Here is a 15646-nt window from a genome sequence, read left to right on the forward strand (position 1 = left end):
TTCCAAACCATTTTCCCACCTCTAGCCCTCATTTGTATCTGAAAAAACCACCATAAAAGTCCCTCTAAAGTGTATCTGCATCGTCGCCGCCTGTATCTATCGTCTCCATTTCGTTCAGGGGACGACTTCAACCCCTACCAAAGATAATTGAGGATTTTAGTTTGTTATCCTTTCACCCCCTTCGCCGCTTTATGTTCGAGCCACTCAAACTACTTTTGCCAACAGTTTACTTCCGATTCATTGAGCGGAGCCCCACGTTTGAACTGCAGCTACAACCGCCCCGCCCCCCCAAAGACCATAAAACCTTAATTTGATTTCGCCCTAACTATGTGCTAAATGCATTTTGCTGGCTGCGATTCTTAAGGATCGAGCCGAGTCTCTGCCAGAGACGGCCTAGTTTTTTGGGGCTGTGGAAAACTTGGCGCAACTATGCAAACAACACTCGTAAATAAGTTCGACGACATTTTTAATTACATTTAAGGAAAGTTTTCGCCCCGTCTCTGAATGGGCGAACGGATCCGATCGATACGCATTGCCAGCCATAAATAAGCAATGCCAGCCAGCAACAAGAAACTTAATTTCAAAATAATTTCAGCACTCCAAAGGGGGGGACTCCAAGGCGGGGAGGCCTGGAAACTTTTGCGCTGCTTAGCTCTGGTCCCAGGCGAAAGTTTTCGGCTCTGTGTCTAAGTTTGGTGTTGACTTGGCCCGGTTCTGTGTAGCCACTTCTCTCGCTTATGTTTTGTTTTATAGTTGCAGAAGCTCTACACTAAATATTAATAGTTTTATGCTGTTAAAAACGCTAATGAAATGCACTCGCCGCCACTTGCCGTACTATCTGGAGGACTGTCCCTCCGCCCCTCTGCCCCTCCGCCCCTTTGCCACTCTGCCACTGCGGACAGGTAAAACTTTTCCCACGGCATATTAATAGCTGATTCTGCGAAGGCGGTGACCTGGCCAAAAACAGCTTCACTCGAGGACATGGCCAAAAAGTGCTTGCCACAAGCATTCTCTGATGTTGCTAGGAATTTTTGTTGCTCTCTGGCTGTTGCGGAGGCATGCGTGCGTGCAAGGACGACAAACTGCAGAATTTTCAGCGCGTTACGTGTCTCCTCCTTCCCCTGTGTTACTTTGCCATCCCCCCCTGCCCCCTGACCGGCAAGTGGCATGGCATTAGATTTTTCAACAAGAATTTGCAGCGTTTGTGTATTTTTCCATGCTTTTCATGCTCATGAATGCCCCTAACGAAGGCGGGCATATAGGGACTATCGCCCACAACAAAAACCTAAACTTAGGAGAAAAATATATGCCTTTTAGTGGTTAAATAAATCAAATTTGGTTCGGATTACCCCATTATGTATCCCCGATGTCCCTCTAAGGATCATCAAATATTCGTATCCACCTTTGGGGCAATAATTCTGGCTCCGTTCCGTTCCGTTCGGTTTCTGTGGGTGTTTTCTATTGCGTTTTGCGAACAAATTCAATTGCAGCACGTGTCGTTGGCCATCTACACAAAGATACTCGCTCTCGTGGCTGAGGCTGTGCCTGTGTGTGTGTGCGTAAACCTCTAATGCATTTGTATCTCTGTGTGGGTGGGTATGTTAAAAGCAACTGACGCCAGCAGTTTCGGGCATTGGGCATCCGGCTCCGCCCACTTTATCGAGTTTATATTTGCGCAAAGGAAATGTCGCCGGAGTGCACAGAAAAAATTGCAAGGCACAACAAACTTGTTTGTCAACGTTCGAAGGCGACTTCGAGTGGGGTTCTAGGGGTTCTAGGGGATGTTAAGAGGCTCCCCGAGTGTCCAAGGGGGGGGCCGGGGGGTCCGGGCCTCACGTAGCTGTGTCTGTGGCCACGAAAAAGTTGCATAAAGTCAACAACTTTCAGTGGTTTAGTGATGTGAAAGTTGCTGCAGGGGACACCCGTCTCCGTCCGCTGCTGGATGGCCCTCGAAGGTCAATTACTCGAGAACTTGGCTTAAAAGGCGTGAGAATACACAATCGTTGGACACCGCTCGGTGCCAAGAAGACGAATGGACAGAAAGAGTTATCTCCGAAGGGCTGAAACTTTCTGGAATTTGCAGGGGGGACTTTGACGATCCTCTGGCCGTCTGGCTAATATCAATCAAAGTTTTGCTGCGCCAAAATTAGCGCAATTTGCAGAGCAATTGCAATGGCGAAAGGGCCTGCAATTTAGTTAAATACGATACGGCATGGGCAGCCATCGTCAGACCAACAATGTTGGCCCTGGCAACGACCGAAAACCATGGCCTGCCTATATGGGGCGCGTGGTTTTCAGTGAAATAAAATTTAATGCCATCAACAGGCGTGGGCGAGAGGGAAGGCCTGGAAAAGCATGTGGGAAAGTGGTAAAAATGTTTGCGGCGCATAAACAAGAATTGTTGCCACACTGTGTGGCAGGGGCGGCACGCTAAACCATTAACTAAACAGCGCCAAATAAAACAAACGCCGAGCCAGGGAATGCAATCGAGTGGAAGGCCGCAGAGTGGATGCCCTTCGGAAAAGTCATTCATCTTCCAGCCAGTGGCTTCCAGCGCGCTGCAGACTGGAGTTGTTGGGGTCATCTATAATCCGATGGCCGCCATCGTTCATTGAACGGATAACAGAAATCATTCCATCAAGAGAAATCATCTCGGAGCAAGGCAGAAGCGCAAAACCTCTCTTTACTTAACAAAATGTAGAGTTTTTATGGACTAAGGAGCATTTCTAGTGGCCAAAAATGTGCTCTTTGAGCTGGAATTGGTATAGTATTCTAGGGACATGCAAGATCCTTTGTTTCGGCAGGAAAATAGGGCACTAAAAACACTGGAAAATGTCCCAAAAATTACTGGAAAACAGAAAGTCTTAGTAATTTTGAATAAATTTAAATGAAATATGTAAAATAAAGTCTAAAGTAAATTATCCTCATTAGACCAAAAACAATTTGCCGAGTATCCAGAAAAAGCCACTATCCGATTCCCTATTTAGTCGATCCGTTAAATGTCCCCAGCCGCAAACCGAATTAAAATTTGGAACCTTTTCCCAAATTCCTAATCGTGTTGCAGGGGCAGAAGCCCACTACATGCATCCGCAGGGGCATGCAACCCAAAAATAGCGGCACTTAATAAAATAAGCGTGTGGCATGGCCGACGCACACATCCCATGGAAAATCCTGCGTTCGAGCCACATGTTGTCGATGCATAAAACAATTTTCCGCGGAAATTGCAGTAATTAACTTTAGTACCTGCTTGAGTGACATTCAGCAATTGTTGGTATGTGTGTGTGTGTGTATCTGTGTGTGTGTGCATGTAGGCCAAAAACAGGAAGCCCACTGGAGTGTGTTTGGCAGTCTGTCTCTCTGTGCATTTCGGGCTGTGTTTTGTATATGTTTTTCTAATTCAATTAAAATTGGCAGCAACAGCAGCAGAGGAGGGGGGGAGATGGTTAGCAGTGTCCAGAAAGAGGCGGCAGCAACCTGAGAGGGGCAGCAGCAAAAGCCAGGGTTCGGGGCAGCAGCAGCCTGGTAGGAGGGCAGCAAAGGCCAGGGAGGGGGTAGCAACCACCAACTCAGATCCAATTGCGACTCATTAGGAGGTCTACCCATGAAATCGCATCGCTGTGCCCCCATCGCCTGTCCGTGTAAGCATATGTTTACGCTTGTATTGGTGTTAATGTTAACTGTCACTGCATTTCCCTGCCGCCTTTTCGGCTTTGCAGCCACTCGATCCACCACTCATTTAATACCCCGCAGACATACCGAAAAGGGGTATATTGAGCTCAGGATGGTGCTAGAAATAACCAGAAGTTAAACGATCCAGGAATGATATGGGAACCTGGATCCGATCTATATGCATATATCGGACTTTCATTTGTATCTTGATCCACAGTCGAAATTTGGTGCATAGATATATCGACAAGTAATTGGCAAATTACTCCCCGGGGCAACTGTGTAGAAAGTCTCCAATATCTCAACAAACAACCAACAATTTTCTAGTGTAAAGCTCCGAAAACACTGAGAATAATATAAAGATCCAATACATACATTTTTAAAGTCCATTAACCGACGTTTGTTTCAGTTTCAGATGTTCCAAAAATACATATTTGCATAGAAATGTAAGCTATAAATTTTGGAATAATTTTAGGAGTAACCTGCAAACAATTTCCATTATGTTTTTACATCATATCTACCCAATGCCCATGAAATAAATCCGTTTGGTGGGTATCTCCCAGTCGATTGTATCTTTTTCAAGCGCATTAACTGCTTTGCTGCTTTTGGCTGCATTTGTTGTTTGTAATGTAACTGTAAAAACATGCCATGCCACCAGCAATGCAGGCATACACTCGTGGGGGGCTGTGTGGGGCTGTGTGGGGCTTTCCATTGCGTGTCTTTGTTGCCTGCATGACTGAGTGCCTGACTGACGGGATGGCCGGACCGGGCCTACTGGTCGACTGGCTGGCCCGATAAATATTTGAATAACAATGTCCCTTGTTTCGACCACTTTGGCGAGTGTTTTCCAACGATAGCATAGACATATCTATAAAAGATCCTAATTGGCGTGGTCTGTACTACAAAAAAAGGATAAGATAAGTAAAGTTTTAGTAAGTATTTGAAATATAAATAAATATAAATAGATATAAATAAATATAAGTAAATATAAATAAATATAAATAAATATAAATAAATATAAATAGATATAAATAAATATAAATAAATATAAATAAGTATAAATAAATATAAATAAATATAAATAAATATAAATAAATATAAATAAATATAAATAAATATAAATAAATATAAATAAATATAAATAAATATAAATAAATATAAATAAATATAAATAAATATAAATAAATATAAATAAATATAAATAAATATAAATAAGTATAAATAAAACAATATAAAAATATTACATCTAAGTTCTTTCAGGATATAAATAATCCATAAAGTGCTTTCTGTGCAAATCGATTTTATTTTCCATAATTTATATAATTCGAGATTCAGTAAATTGCCTAAAATGTCAATTTATGTAAAGATTTATTGAATTTATCTTATATTTTGCACCTCAAATAATCCAAATTCGATTCCCATTAGGGACTCCACAAATGTGTAGAAAATTAAATAAAGCGAAAGTTATTTCATTGCGGTATTTACCCAAGCAGGACTTTCCTTTGGCAAGCTCCTCGAATTACTCCCAAATTATAGCGTTCGGAATATTAAAAATTAAATTTTAAATTCCTCCTTCGACCGGCCACAAGCCGCATAGAAACCAATCGAACAAATATGTATTTATCGAAATGGATCTCCGAGTACATGCCCAGCGAATGTTGAAATGCAAAATTAATTAATGCATTTCCAGTTGGAGTTTTTGTGGCTTTCGGGGGTCGGCTGTGGGCTCTGCCTGCTTGATGCTATTTATAGTTTTGCGCATTTTGGCCGCTTGTTTGTTTATTATCGGGTGTTGGCCAAAAACAAGCCGCAAAATAAATCATTTTGTTCTCTTATGAAAGGGAAATATTTAAAAATTCCCCCATGAAACGTGCACTAAAATATTTTGGCTATCGTGTATGCTTGGCAGCTGAACGGCATGCGTAATGTCTCCGCTGAACAGGCGCTGTATCCAAAATCCCAAATCGTCAAATAATAAACACACACACAGAAAGTTGAAACTTAATTATAAACTTGAAATGATTCAATGTGTGCGAGTGGGTTAATCACATGGAAAACAACTAGAGAGAGTGATTTGGAGGAAAACCTGCTAGGACTAGGAGATACCCGGTAGTCAGATGCCTGGTGAGGCCATTCAAGAGAGATCTAGCCTAGGTCGGAGGGCAGGTTTTCTCCTTCGACCTAGATTTTACATAAAATCGTGGAACATCATCCCAATAATTGGAGTTTTCACTTAATGCAGTGACCTTTTGTAGCCTAGATCTTAATCCCATGGAAAATGTATGGCCTCTGCTTCAAAAAGATTGAAAAAATACGAGTCTGCAGTGAAGGGTTTGGATAAGACGGAGTGGCGCATGATATCTGGCGAGCACTTATTAAATTTAGTCGAGAGTATGCCCCAAGGTATTCGGAAAGTGATAAAATCCAAGGCCCTAAGACAAAATATTTTACAAAAATTATTAATGTAAAAAATTCCAAACGTGACCTTTTTTTGAAAATATTAAATACTACTCTTCAAAAATTCATTTTTGATTTCATTTCTATATAACAATTATTAAAAATTGAAATGGATATTAAAAATTAAAATCAATATTAAATATTAAAATAATTATTAAAAATTAAAAAAATTATTAAAAGAATTATTAAAAATTTAAATAATTATTCAAATTTAAAATAATTATTAAGTATTAAAATAATTATTAAAAATTAAAATAATTATTAAAAATTAAAATAATTATTAAAACTGAAAAAATTTAGTAAAATTAAAAAATGTAATTAATCATTAATGATTATTATTAATCATTATTAATTAGTTTATTAAAAAATATATAAAAATAAAAATCATAAGAATTGATTATTTTTTGACAAATGTACAGGTATTTAAACTGAAAAGTGATGAAGATTTTTTTAGGAAAGGCATTAACGAGAGTTCCATAAATATAGAGTACCATTAATATATAATCGAATAGGAGTGAGGATCGAGTAATCGAGGAAGAGTATGAGCTACGAGAGAAAGATAGGGAGAAAAACGAAAAAAGCGAAAATGATGAAAACATTGTTTAAATTGAATATAAGTCGAAAGAACGAAATAAAGCTATGATTTATTCAAATGAATCCATCGAGGAGGTAGCCTCAAATGCAATACAACCGGGAGGATTATACGTAACCCCCACATATATCCAATGCCTGCTCTCCACTGTACCCCCCATGTTATATTTCAGCACAGGGTATCAAAAGAAAAGCTTTCAGCAGGGTTCAATTTATGGGCCTACGCAAATCCGACTGACAGACAGCCCCACTGACTGACTGACTGACTGACTGACTGACTGAGCAATTAGGGCCACACATACACGTATACCCCTGCATGCATATATGTATATATGTAATTTTCGAATTACGAGTCCACAGAATAAATTATAGGCAGCAATTTATTCAAGCATCCATAATAAACCTCCGCACACAGAAAGTTCTTTTGCTTGAGTTATTGTCAAAATTATCTCCGATGTCTATGGCATAATTATGAAGAGTTTTAGTTGCTGCCGTAGGATTATCCCGGCTGAGCCCCCCCCCCCCCCCTTCCCCACTGCCCCCCCTGCACCCGCCAAGATGTGTTTATAGTTTTGTGAGCCACTGTGTCTGTGATTAATGAAGGGTTAATACGCCCAGTTTTAATGTGATTTGGGGGCGGGGGGCGGGGGGTCTTGACAGTTTATTTGCACGAGTGGCTTTGGCCAACATTTTACAGCCAATGATATGATTTAATTAAGCGATTTGCTCACATGAGAGCCTGCCGATTATTGTGAATAATAATAGTTACATTTTGTGGACCGGAATAGATAATTTTATCTTGGGTTCGTTCCCGAAAAACGATTTCTCATTGTTTAATGAAAGTTTTCGGTTTTCAGTTTTCCAGCGTCCCACAATTCACACCGAGCGTATAATTGAAATATCGTGACTCGGCACTCCATTCTGCCTCTGCCTCGGCCTCGGCCTCCGCCTCTGCCCCTGCCACTCGTATATTAAATACAATTTTATTAAAAGGAAGCAGAGCCAGAAGAGCGAACATAATGTGAAAACTAGACGGAGGAGCCATTATAACTTTTGCTTATAATTTATGACGGCACTTGCGGCACTCGGCGTTGAATTTTATTTACTTTCTTTCATTTTTGAACTTTTGAAAGACGAAATTGCCATTTGCCACCGAGATATGCAGACAATTGAGACTCGGATCCTGGTGTAACAATACACTCGAGGACGATCCACGATACACAAAGCCAGCCACATGTATCTCTATCCAAAGTAGGGAATTATCAACAGAATTTAATGCGTAATAATTTACTGAAAATATTTAAAATATTTTTCAGGTTTTACAAAAATCCCTCAACAAAGGAAAATATCATAAATCGACGATTTTCTACTACGTTTCGAAGAGTTTTGCATTAAATTAATTTACGCTGCAACGAAACCTGAATTTTATGCACATTTTCCAGAGATCAACCCGTGACGGTCGGGCTTTAATCGTATTATCACAGTTGAAGTGCTCGGAATCAAAGGAAAACCCACCTTAGTTCCATTTAATTTGAGCCTCAAAATGAAGGTGTTTCTCTGTCTTTTGTCCTTGGTGTCCTTTGTGGCGTATCTGACACTGGGAGAGACTCTGGTCAAGGGTTGGTAAAGGTGCATTTTGAGGAGATTTCAAGGGAGTAATGCCGCCCGGCCATATTTGCAGACATCTGCCGCCAGGGAAGCGGCTCCACAAAGTGCTCCAAAAACAACACATACACGTGGCACAGCAGACTGAAGACCTGTCGCGCAGTCCGCCTAAAGTCGGGACCCTGTGGATTCTTCAACATTGTGGAGAGATGCAATGAGATATGCTCCGACCAGGAAATGTCCAACGACGATCTGGATACATTCATTATGAAGTACACGGTGTAGGATATCGAAATGAAGAAAATATCCCCATTATAGAACCCCCCATAGAGCCCCCTTCGGAGTGTGTGTTTTCTTTGTTTGAAGTTCATCAGGGGGTTCTGGTGTCCTTGGCTTGCTGCTGGCCGCTAATGAAACATACTTCTGGCACTTTATTTCATCTGGTCTCTCAACCAGCCACTGGCATCGCCCTCACCCACTCCCGTGGCAGCATTTAGCTCATTTTCGCCGGGCTTGGCTAAAGTTTTTGTGTCCTTCGTTTTATTAGATTTTATTTGCTTAGTCTTTATTTGTCTTTTGTCTCCTTCCAGTGCTTTGGCGTTGCTTTCTTTGATACCCCGCTCTGGTTTCTGGACTTCTTGGACATTTTAAACTTAATCCCAGGGTAGCAAAGGAGTAGAGTCTCTGTGGCTGGCTGCTCCCTCTATTTGCTTTGGCCTTTTGTTAGTTTGTTTTGTGCGGAAAACTTTTGCTCAGCCAGATGGCCACATATGCCCCGCCGCCAAGGCCCTGGCTTTGGAGCACAAGATACCCTCAAAGAGGGAGTACTAGGACTAGGATCATCTGTCGGTTCTTTGCCACCCAGCTAGATGGGAGTTCCAGGGACAAAATGGGTCCTCCTTTTGGGGAAAGAAGTACATAAGATGGATCTAGATCATCTAACCATATCGCCTCCTTATGCTCCACAGATCCTCCTTCTCCAGGCGGATCCCTCGCTCTCAGAGGGTATTGAATGCCTCGGCTTTTGAGGCTTTTGAGGCCCTTCTGGTTCTTCGTGTAAATTCTTCCAGTTTGTCAACACAAATTATGACAATTAAGTTGACTGCTGACGTTGTTTGAGTTGTCTGCAAACTTGGGCTGCAATTTAAAAACTCAAAAACTCAAAAAACTCTCAAATTGCATTAGACTCCTGTCGAATCAGTTGACGGGGAATTCAATTACGGCCATGCGACCCCTTCGAATCCCAGACAGCCGACGAAAAAAAAAGACCTGGCCTCGTGCTTAATTTTCATTTTAAGCCGGTTGCAGTGGCAGTGTCAAGTGGCAAGTGGCACAGGTGCCGGAGGTGTTAAAGGTGGCTTGCAGCCACAATTGTTCATTAGATTAGCAAGTTGGCACGAAAAGTTTTTGGCCCGGCTCAAATGCCACTTTCACGGCTGTCTTTCCCTTTGCCGCTGCCTCCTGGCCCTGGCCCTGCCTCTGCCCCTGCTCCTGACCCTGCCTCCTGCCTCCAGTCCCTGCCCCTTCCCCTGCCTTTTGTCACTGCCGGAGTTTTATGAATTTTCTTATCGAGAGACGGCAAAAATGTACGTGGCACAAAGTGGCAAGTTGTCACAATCTATACGAGTGCTCGTACATGTCTCTGTGTGTGTGTGTGTGTGTGTGTGTGTGTGTGAGGCAACTTTTCCTACCCGACTTCCGTCTCAATTTGTCATTGGAGTTGCCGCTGGAGCTGCCGATAAGAAAGTTTTCACTTGATATAAGGCAAATGCGGCTATTGATGGCAAATGTTGGCAGTTAGTCTTTCTCTCACACCCCCCTCCCCCCTCCCCGCCCCACTGCTACCCCTGCTGTGCAGATTTTCCTTCTTAAAGAGAACATTGAGGAAAATGCTTTAGCCCCATTTTGGGGAAGGGGGATGGGGGGTAGGGGGCACCAATTAAACTCATCTAAATGAAGTCCACACGTGCCACTGGGGATAATGTGGCGTAAGCGAGCAGCTAAGGTGCGTAACGGTAACGGAGCACTCCGCCGGATACTGGTTGCTGGTTACTGGATAGTGTGGAGTGTGTGTTACATAATTAAAAGGGACCTCAAGGTGGCAAGGTGGCAAGGCAAGAGACAAACTATAAAATAAACCAAGACACAAGGAAGGACCACAGTCCTTGAGTGCACGGGGCCAGAGAATCCACAGAGAAAGGAGTTTTTATTACCTTGGCTGCTTCCCCGTCTCCTCTTTGGCCCCCTGTGCCCTCAACCTGAATAATAGCCAGGCGCGTCAGAATGTCCTTTTCCGGTAATAATTCCACATTTAGCCCCCGAGTCACTGAGAATGCGGCAACCCAACACGTTCTGCCCGCCTGCCCGACTAAATTAGCTGTGACGACAGTGGGGGGGGGTTGCGGCCCCCAGCCTTTTGGCGGCTTAAGACATACTCCTACCTGTAGGCCACTCCCCCTTCGAGCCACCCTTCGAGCCGCCCTTCGACCACCCTTCGAGTCCCCCTTCGAGCTCCCTTCGAGTCCCTTCGGCCCCCTTCGACCCACCTTCGGCCCCCTCGACCCCCCTTCGAGCCCCCTTCGACCACGTTATCATTTATAATGAGTTAATTACATTTAATACGCATGTACAATGGCCTGTTGAACATGGTGCACAATTAAATGTGACCCTGTCCGAAGGAGTGCCGGCAACAACAACAACAACAACAGCAACAGCTACAACAGAGGATAACGCGGTTAACGGTATGCGAGTGTGTGTGTGTGTCTGTGTGTGTCTGTGTGTATCTGTGTGCGTGTCATAGAGCTCAACGCTTTAAGCAGTCGTTGCGTTTAATTGCTGCTTTGAGGTTTATTAGCTGCTGATTGTAAGCGTAATTACATTTGCCTAAGCTCCTCCAAATAGTGGCCCGCCAGAGCGGAGGGGGGGGTGGGGGGGTGGGGTGCGGGAGATAGACACATAAAATGATCCGAAAATATAGTAAGTGCCACCCAATGAGTACCCCATTAAAAGTATAGACAGGAGGACACACATACATATGTGTGTGTGTGTATATCTGGGAATAAAAATGAATAGGATTCAGCGACAAAGCCAAAGTGCAATGATCATGAAACAGGCGAACAGGTAAAGATGGGCAAGGCACAGGAACAGGACCCAATGGCAGAACAATCGCCGACTCACATGCAGGAGGCCAATGGAGGGGAAAACCCTCAGTAATCATAACTCAAGCGGCCAGCGGGCAAGGTGGTCAGGAGCAGGAACAAGAGTGCAGAGGCACAGGGCATTCCATAAACAATAAACAGACTCACCCACAGAAGGAGGCCACTTGATAAGAAGAACCCATAGGGCCATGAGCGGCACGATCATAGAAGCATATGTAGATATTTATACATATACAAAGATCATAGAAGCATATACATAGAAGCATATGTATATATGTACATATGTATACAAAGATCATAGAAGCTTGTAGGCTACGGTCTGGTGGGAACGGCCTAGGACCAGCCACAGAGAGATGGAAAGTTTCAGCACATTCCAAGGCATTCAAGGGCAAGCGATATTCGATCTAGTGGATGCACAGTTGGAGGAGGAGGAGAGGTCCGACAGGAGTAGTCCGGAGTAGGAGTAGGCCAGGAGACAGGAGTAGGCCGACTCCCCCTGTCCACCTCATGAGCGTGCCTTATGAAAGACGAACGAATGGTCACCAGGCGCTCAGTCGGCTTTCTGGTTGGAACGCTGCCGACGCAGGGCAGCCTTAAGATTAATTATGAAATGTATTGAATTCAATCTATTGTAAACTCCATCACCCTCACGATTTGATTAAAAAAAAATAAATTAAAAATTCATTAGCTAAAAAAATAATACAAATGCCCAACAATCTCCTTCTAATAACCTATAAATGGGTCAAAGGGAAGCCAAATCTATCAATCTATATGCGATATGGATTCCCAGGGTGCCATTAGGAGGGTTAAGCCTGGAAACAAGTGCCGCACATCCCTCCCTTCCTTAGCGTTGGTCTAAGTCTTAATCATCTCATATTTTCCTATATAAAGTCCATAACTTTTGAAACTAAAACACATCAAATTCACAACCAAACTCAGCATCACGGCCCACAAACTTTAAACCAAATCCTGATGAAATCTTTAAAAGCAGGGTACATATTATTTTAACCAGACCAAAAAGGCCCTTCCACTACAAATTAAAGCTTAGAATTGAAGGAAGGAAGCTCACCATATTTTTAATTAAATATTTTGCAGCCAGGCATGCAAAAATATGAAAGTATTTCAAAGAAATCCAGCACGATACCTGTGTACCTATTATTTTGGCCAGTAGTGTATGTATATCCCCTCATTCCAACGAAAATTTATTTGAAAAACACTACAACTTCCTTTCACGATTGAAGCCTGCTAAAAACTAGACCGAAATGGCATTTTATCAAATGGCCATTTTTCATATTCGCAGACATAGACGCCCCCCCCCCCCCCCTTTACCACCCACAGTGTGCTCCCCACAAAAAATACATTTATCAAGTTCTGTGGCCCCTCAAAGAACTACCAATTTGTGGTGCATACTTTTAGGAGCTGCCATCGGCCATCGGCCATCGTCCAGCCATATTACGTATACGTGACAGCCGCTTGGCAAAATCCATTCTCAACGCCTCTTGGCGACAAATTCTTTGCAGACATCTAAGCATTTAACAATTTCGACCACTCCCACTCCCACTCTCCCAGTCTCCCACATTTTGGCTGCCGGCCATTGCATTGCTCCAAATCGAAAAATGGAAAACAAAAAATAAATTTCAACCACAATTTGTGGAGCCTCGTAGCTGCTTTCGTTGGTCAAATAAAAATCTTGTGCTTTGTGCCTCCTGTTGTGCCGTGCCTGGCCCGTGTCCCGGCTCCTGCCACTGACAGCTGCAAAATTTGTGCTCTCTTGTTCATTTGTTTGACTGCCTCGCCGCCCCCCCGCCCCACCACCCTGCCACCCCCCTGACGGGTGGGCTATGTATGTATGTGTGTCCGCTGTTTGTTGTTATGCCAAAAATTGAACACACAAAGCAATTGCTATGCAACATTTGTGCAGACATGGACCGGCGGGTAAAAAAAACCAAAGGCAACACACACACAAAAAACCACGAAGAACGTACAAATAAAATTGTTGTACAATTGAACAAAGGCTCTCCTCTCTCTCTCTCTCTCTCTCTCTCTCTCTGGGTGTGGGTGTAGATGTACTAGATCGTTTAATAGTTTTATTGCCAGCCAAGAGCGGTATTCGATACTCTGTAAAGGCTCACAGCTTGAGGGGGTATTCCACTGAAGGGAAACGGAAATAAAACCATTGAAAGAGCCATAGATACTGTATAGATCTAATGTCTTTAGGGATAGGCAAGGTGTTGGAGGTTTAGGGAGCAAAGGCAGCAAAATACGGATTATGGATGGTCTTTCGGGGAAATATTTGTGGTTTTATTGAAGTAATGCCTCAGGGACCTTTCCTTGATCAAACCTGGGTCCTTGTCTAAATTCATTTAAGCCTCCGGATGGAGGGGCTCCATTGAGAAGGGGCCCACGCCCAGGCGGCATCTAAAGGGTCCAAATGATCTTGGAGGGGGGCTAATCGCTCTCCTCTGCCACCGCCCTAACCCAACCTATTGAACTAATATTTAATCCCATTTTTCTTCGGTTTTTTTCCAAGTCCAGGGGATTTTTTGGTCGACTCCTTTCCTATTTTTGCTCTTTATTTTGATGGAAACATTTTTTGGCTGGCACATTCGTTACTTGTCATGTCATGTGGTCAATTGTTTATTGTTAACATGGTCAATCCCACACACCACCCACCACCCCCTAGGTGGCCATTTCTTGCCCCCACTATGCCCCCCCCTTGCACTCTTCTGAAAATATCAAATTGCTTGGCTTTCTTTGTGTGTATATCTTGAGCAATTTGTGGCTTTGGTCGGGCTGTCAGCACAGTTCGCATTCGGACAAATTAATCCGTTTTCAGCTGTCTGTCAAGGCTCAGCTGGAAGAGCCCCCAACTGACAGACGGACGGAGGGGCAGAGGGACAGGGGGAACACTTTAACACTTAAAGCAAACTCAAGTGCAGCTGCTGGCTGCTGGCTGCAGTTCTGGCTAATTAGAGACAAGGATTGTCGGCGTGGCCGAAACTGCGTCGAGTGCTAAAATGGCTAATGCACTTTAGTGTTCGCTCTGACAGAGCTTCACGAATATTTTATGGCCTGACAAAAGACAGGCCACAGCACTCTATGCCGCACACACACACACACACACACACACACACACACACACACACAGACAAAGCCGTGACCGACTTCATCATCAACAAAGCTGGCGCCTTGGGCGAAAATTTCAATGCGTTTCAAGCATAAAATAAATGTCCACTAAAAATGTCTCTCTGCAGCAGTGTGGGTGTCTCAAGGACATGTTCGTGGTTGACTGCCCCCAGGGGCGGTGGGTGGGGGGGGCTCTCGACCAAAGTGAACTGAACTGGACTGGCCCAAATCGCTGCAAGTGCTTTCAAGTCGTTGTCAAATGCAAAGAGCACAATAATTCAAATTTATGACGCGCAATTGTGCTCATCTACACGCACACGGGCGGCCTTTCCGTATCCGTTTCCGGCCCGAGTGGGGTGGGGGGGGCGGCGGCCCCTCCTCGGTAGTATGCAAATTTACTAGCCCCAAAAAAGAACCATACAAATCTTATAATTTGTGGCTTCCACTGAACAATTATCTTGTATTTTTTCTTTTGTCCTTTTGGGGGAGGGGCTGGGGGTGAGGTGAGACGCCCCCCACCGCCCCGCCCGCATGAAAGTGAAGCTGTTGGAAAATTATCTGCTTTTGATTTACCGACTTTGTTGGACTTTGCCGTAAAATCTGGTAAGGCAGGCCACTAGATCTGGGTTCAACCTTCGACCTTCGATAGAGCGAATGGCAGGCCATTAATTTTATATCAAAGCAATCCAGCAAATTGCATATTTGTTTAATTGCTGCAAAAAAAAAAAACACAACAACAAAGAAGGTCAGCAGGTCATAAAAATAGCATTTAGTTGAAACAGTTTTCCTGTGGCCAGATGGAAAAACCAAAAACAGAGCCCGGAAAAATCATAAAGAAAATCTGCACAGAGGAACAATTAAAAAGCAATATCTATGGTGGGCAGGGGGGGCAGGGGGGGCGGTTTGGAACGTTTGTGTTTTGCGGATTTATAAACAAATCCAATGCAATTTGATTTATATTTATACAGGCGAAAAAAAGAAATTAAATGACAACTGCCAAAAAAAACAAAAAACAGAAATGGAAACTTTTGGCACAACAAAAT

The 15646-nt window shown here is 43.4% G+C and overlaps 1 protein-coding gene and 1 long non-coding RNA gene across 5 annotated transcripts in view; one reads left to right on the top strand and one right to left on the bottom strand.

Annotated features, from left to right (window-relative positions):
- The window catches only part of LOC108162533, a 65368-nt gene that overhangs the window by 38441 nt on the left and 11281 nt on the right, over positions 1 to 15646 (bottom strand). For 3 of the 4 annotated variants that reach the window (XR_004472813.1, XR_001775584.2, XR_004472814.1), the window contains exon 3: positions 4042 to 4565. This is a non-coding gene — a long non-coding RNA (uncharacterized LOC108162533). The remainder of the gene's footprint in view (positions 1 to 4041; positions 4566 to 15646) is intronic. The other variant, XR_004472815.1, reaches the window with a different exon arrangement.
- Positions 8221 to 8658, top strand: LOC108162530. The gene is made up of 2 exons (XM_017297311.2): positions 8221 to 8333; positions 8396 to 8658. Exons 1-2 carry the CDS (start codon positions 8258 to 8260, stop codon positions 8602 to 8604), a joined length of 285 nt encoding a protein of 94 aa, XP_017152800.1. The 5' UTR covers positions 8221 to 8257; the 3' UTR covers positions 8605 to 8658.

The sequence above is a fragment of the Drosophila miranda genome, chromosome 4, assembly GCF_003369915.1.
Source record: "Drosophila miranda strain MSH22 chromosome 4, D.miranda_PacBio2.1, whole genome shotgun sequence".
Taxonomy (NCBI): Eukaryota; Metazoa; Arthropoda; class Insecta; order Diptera; family Drosophilidae; genus Drosophila; species Drosophila miranda.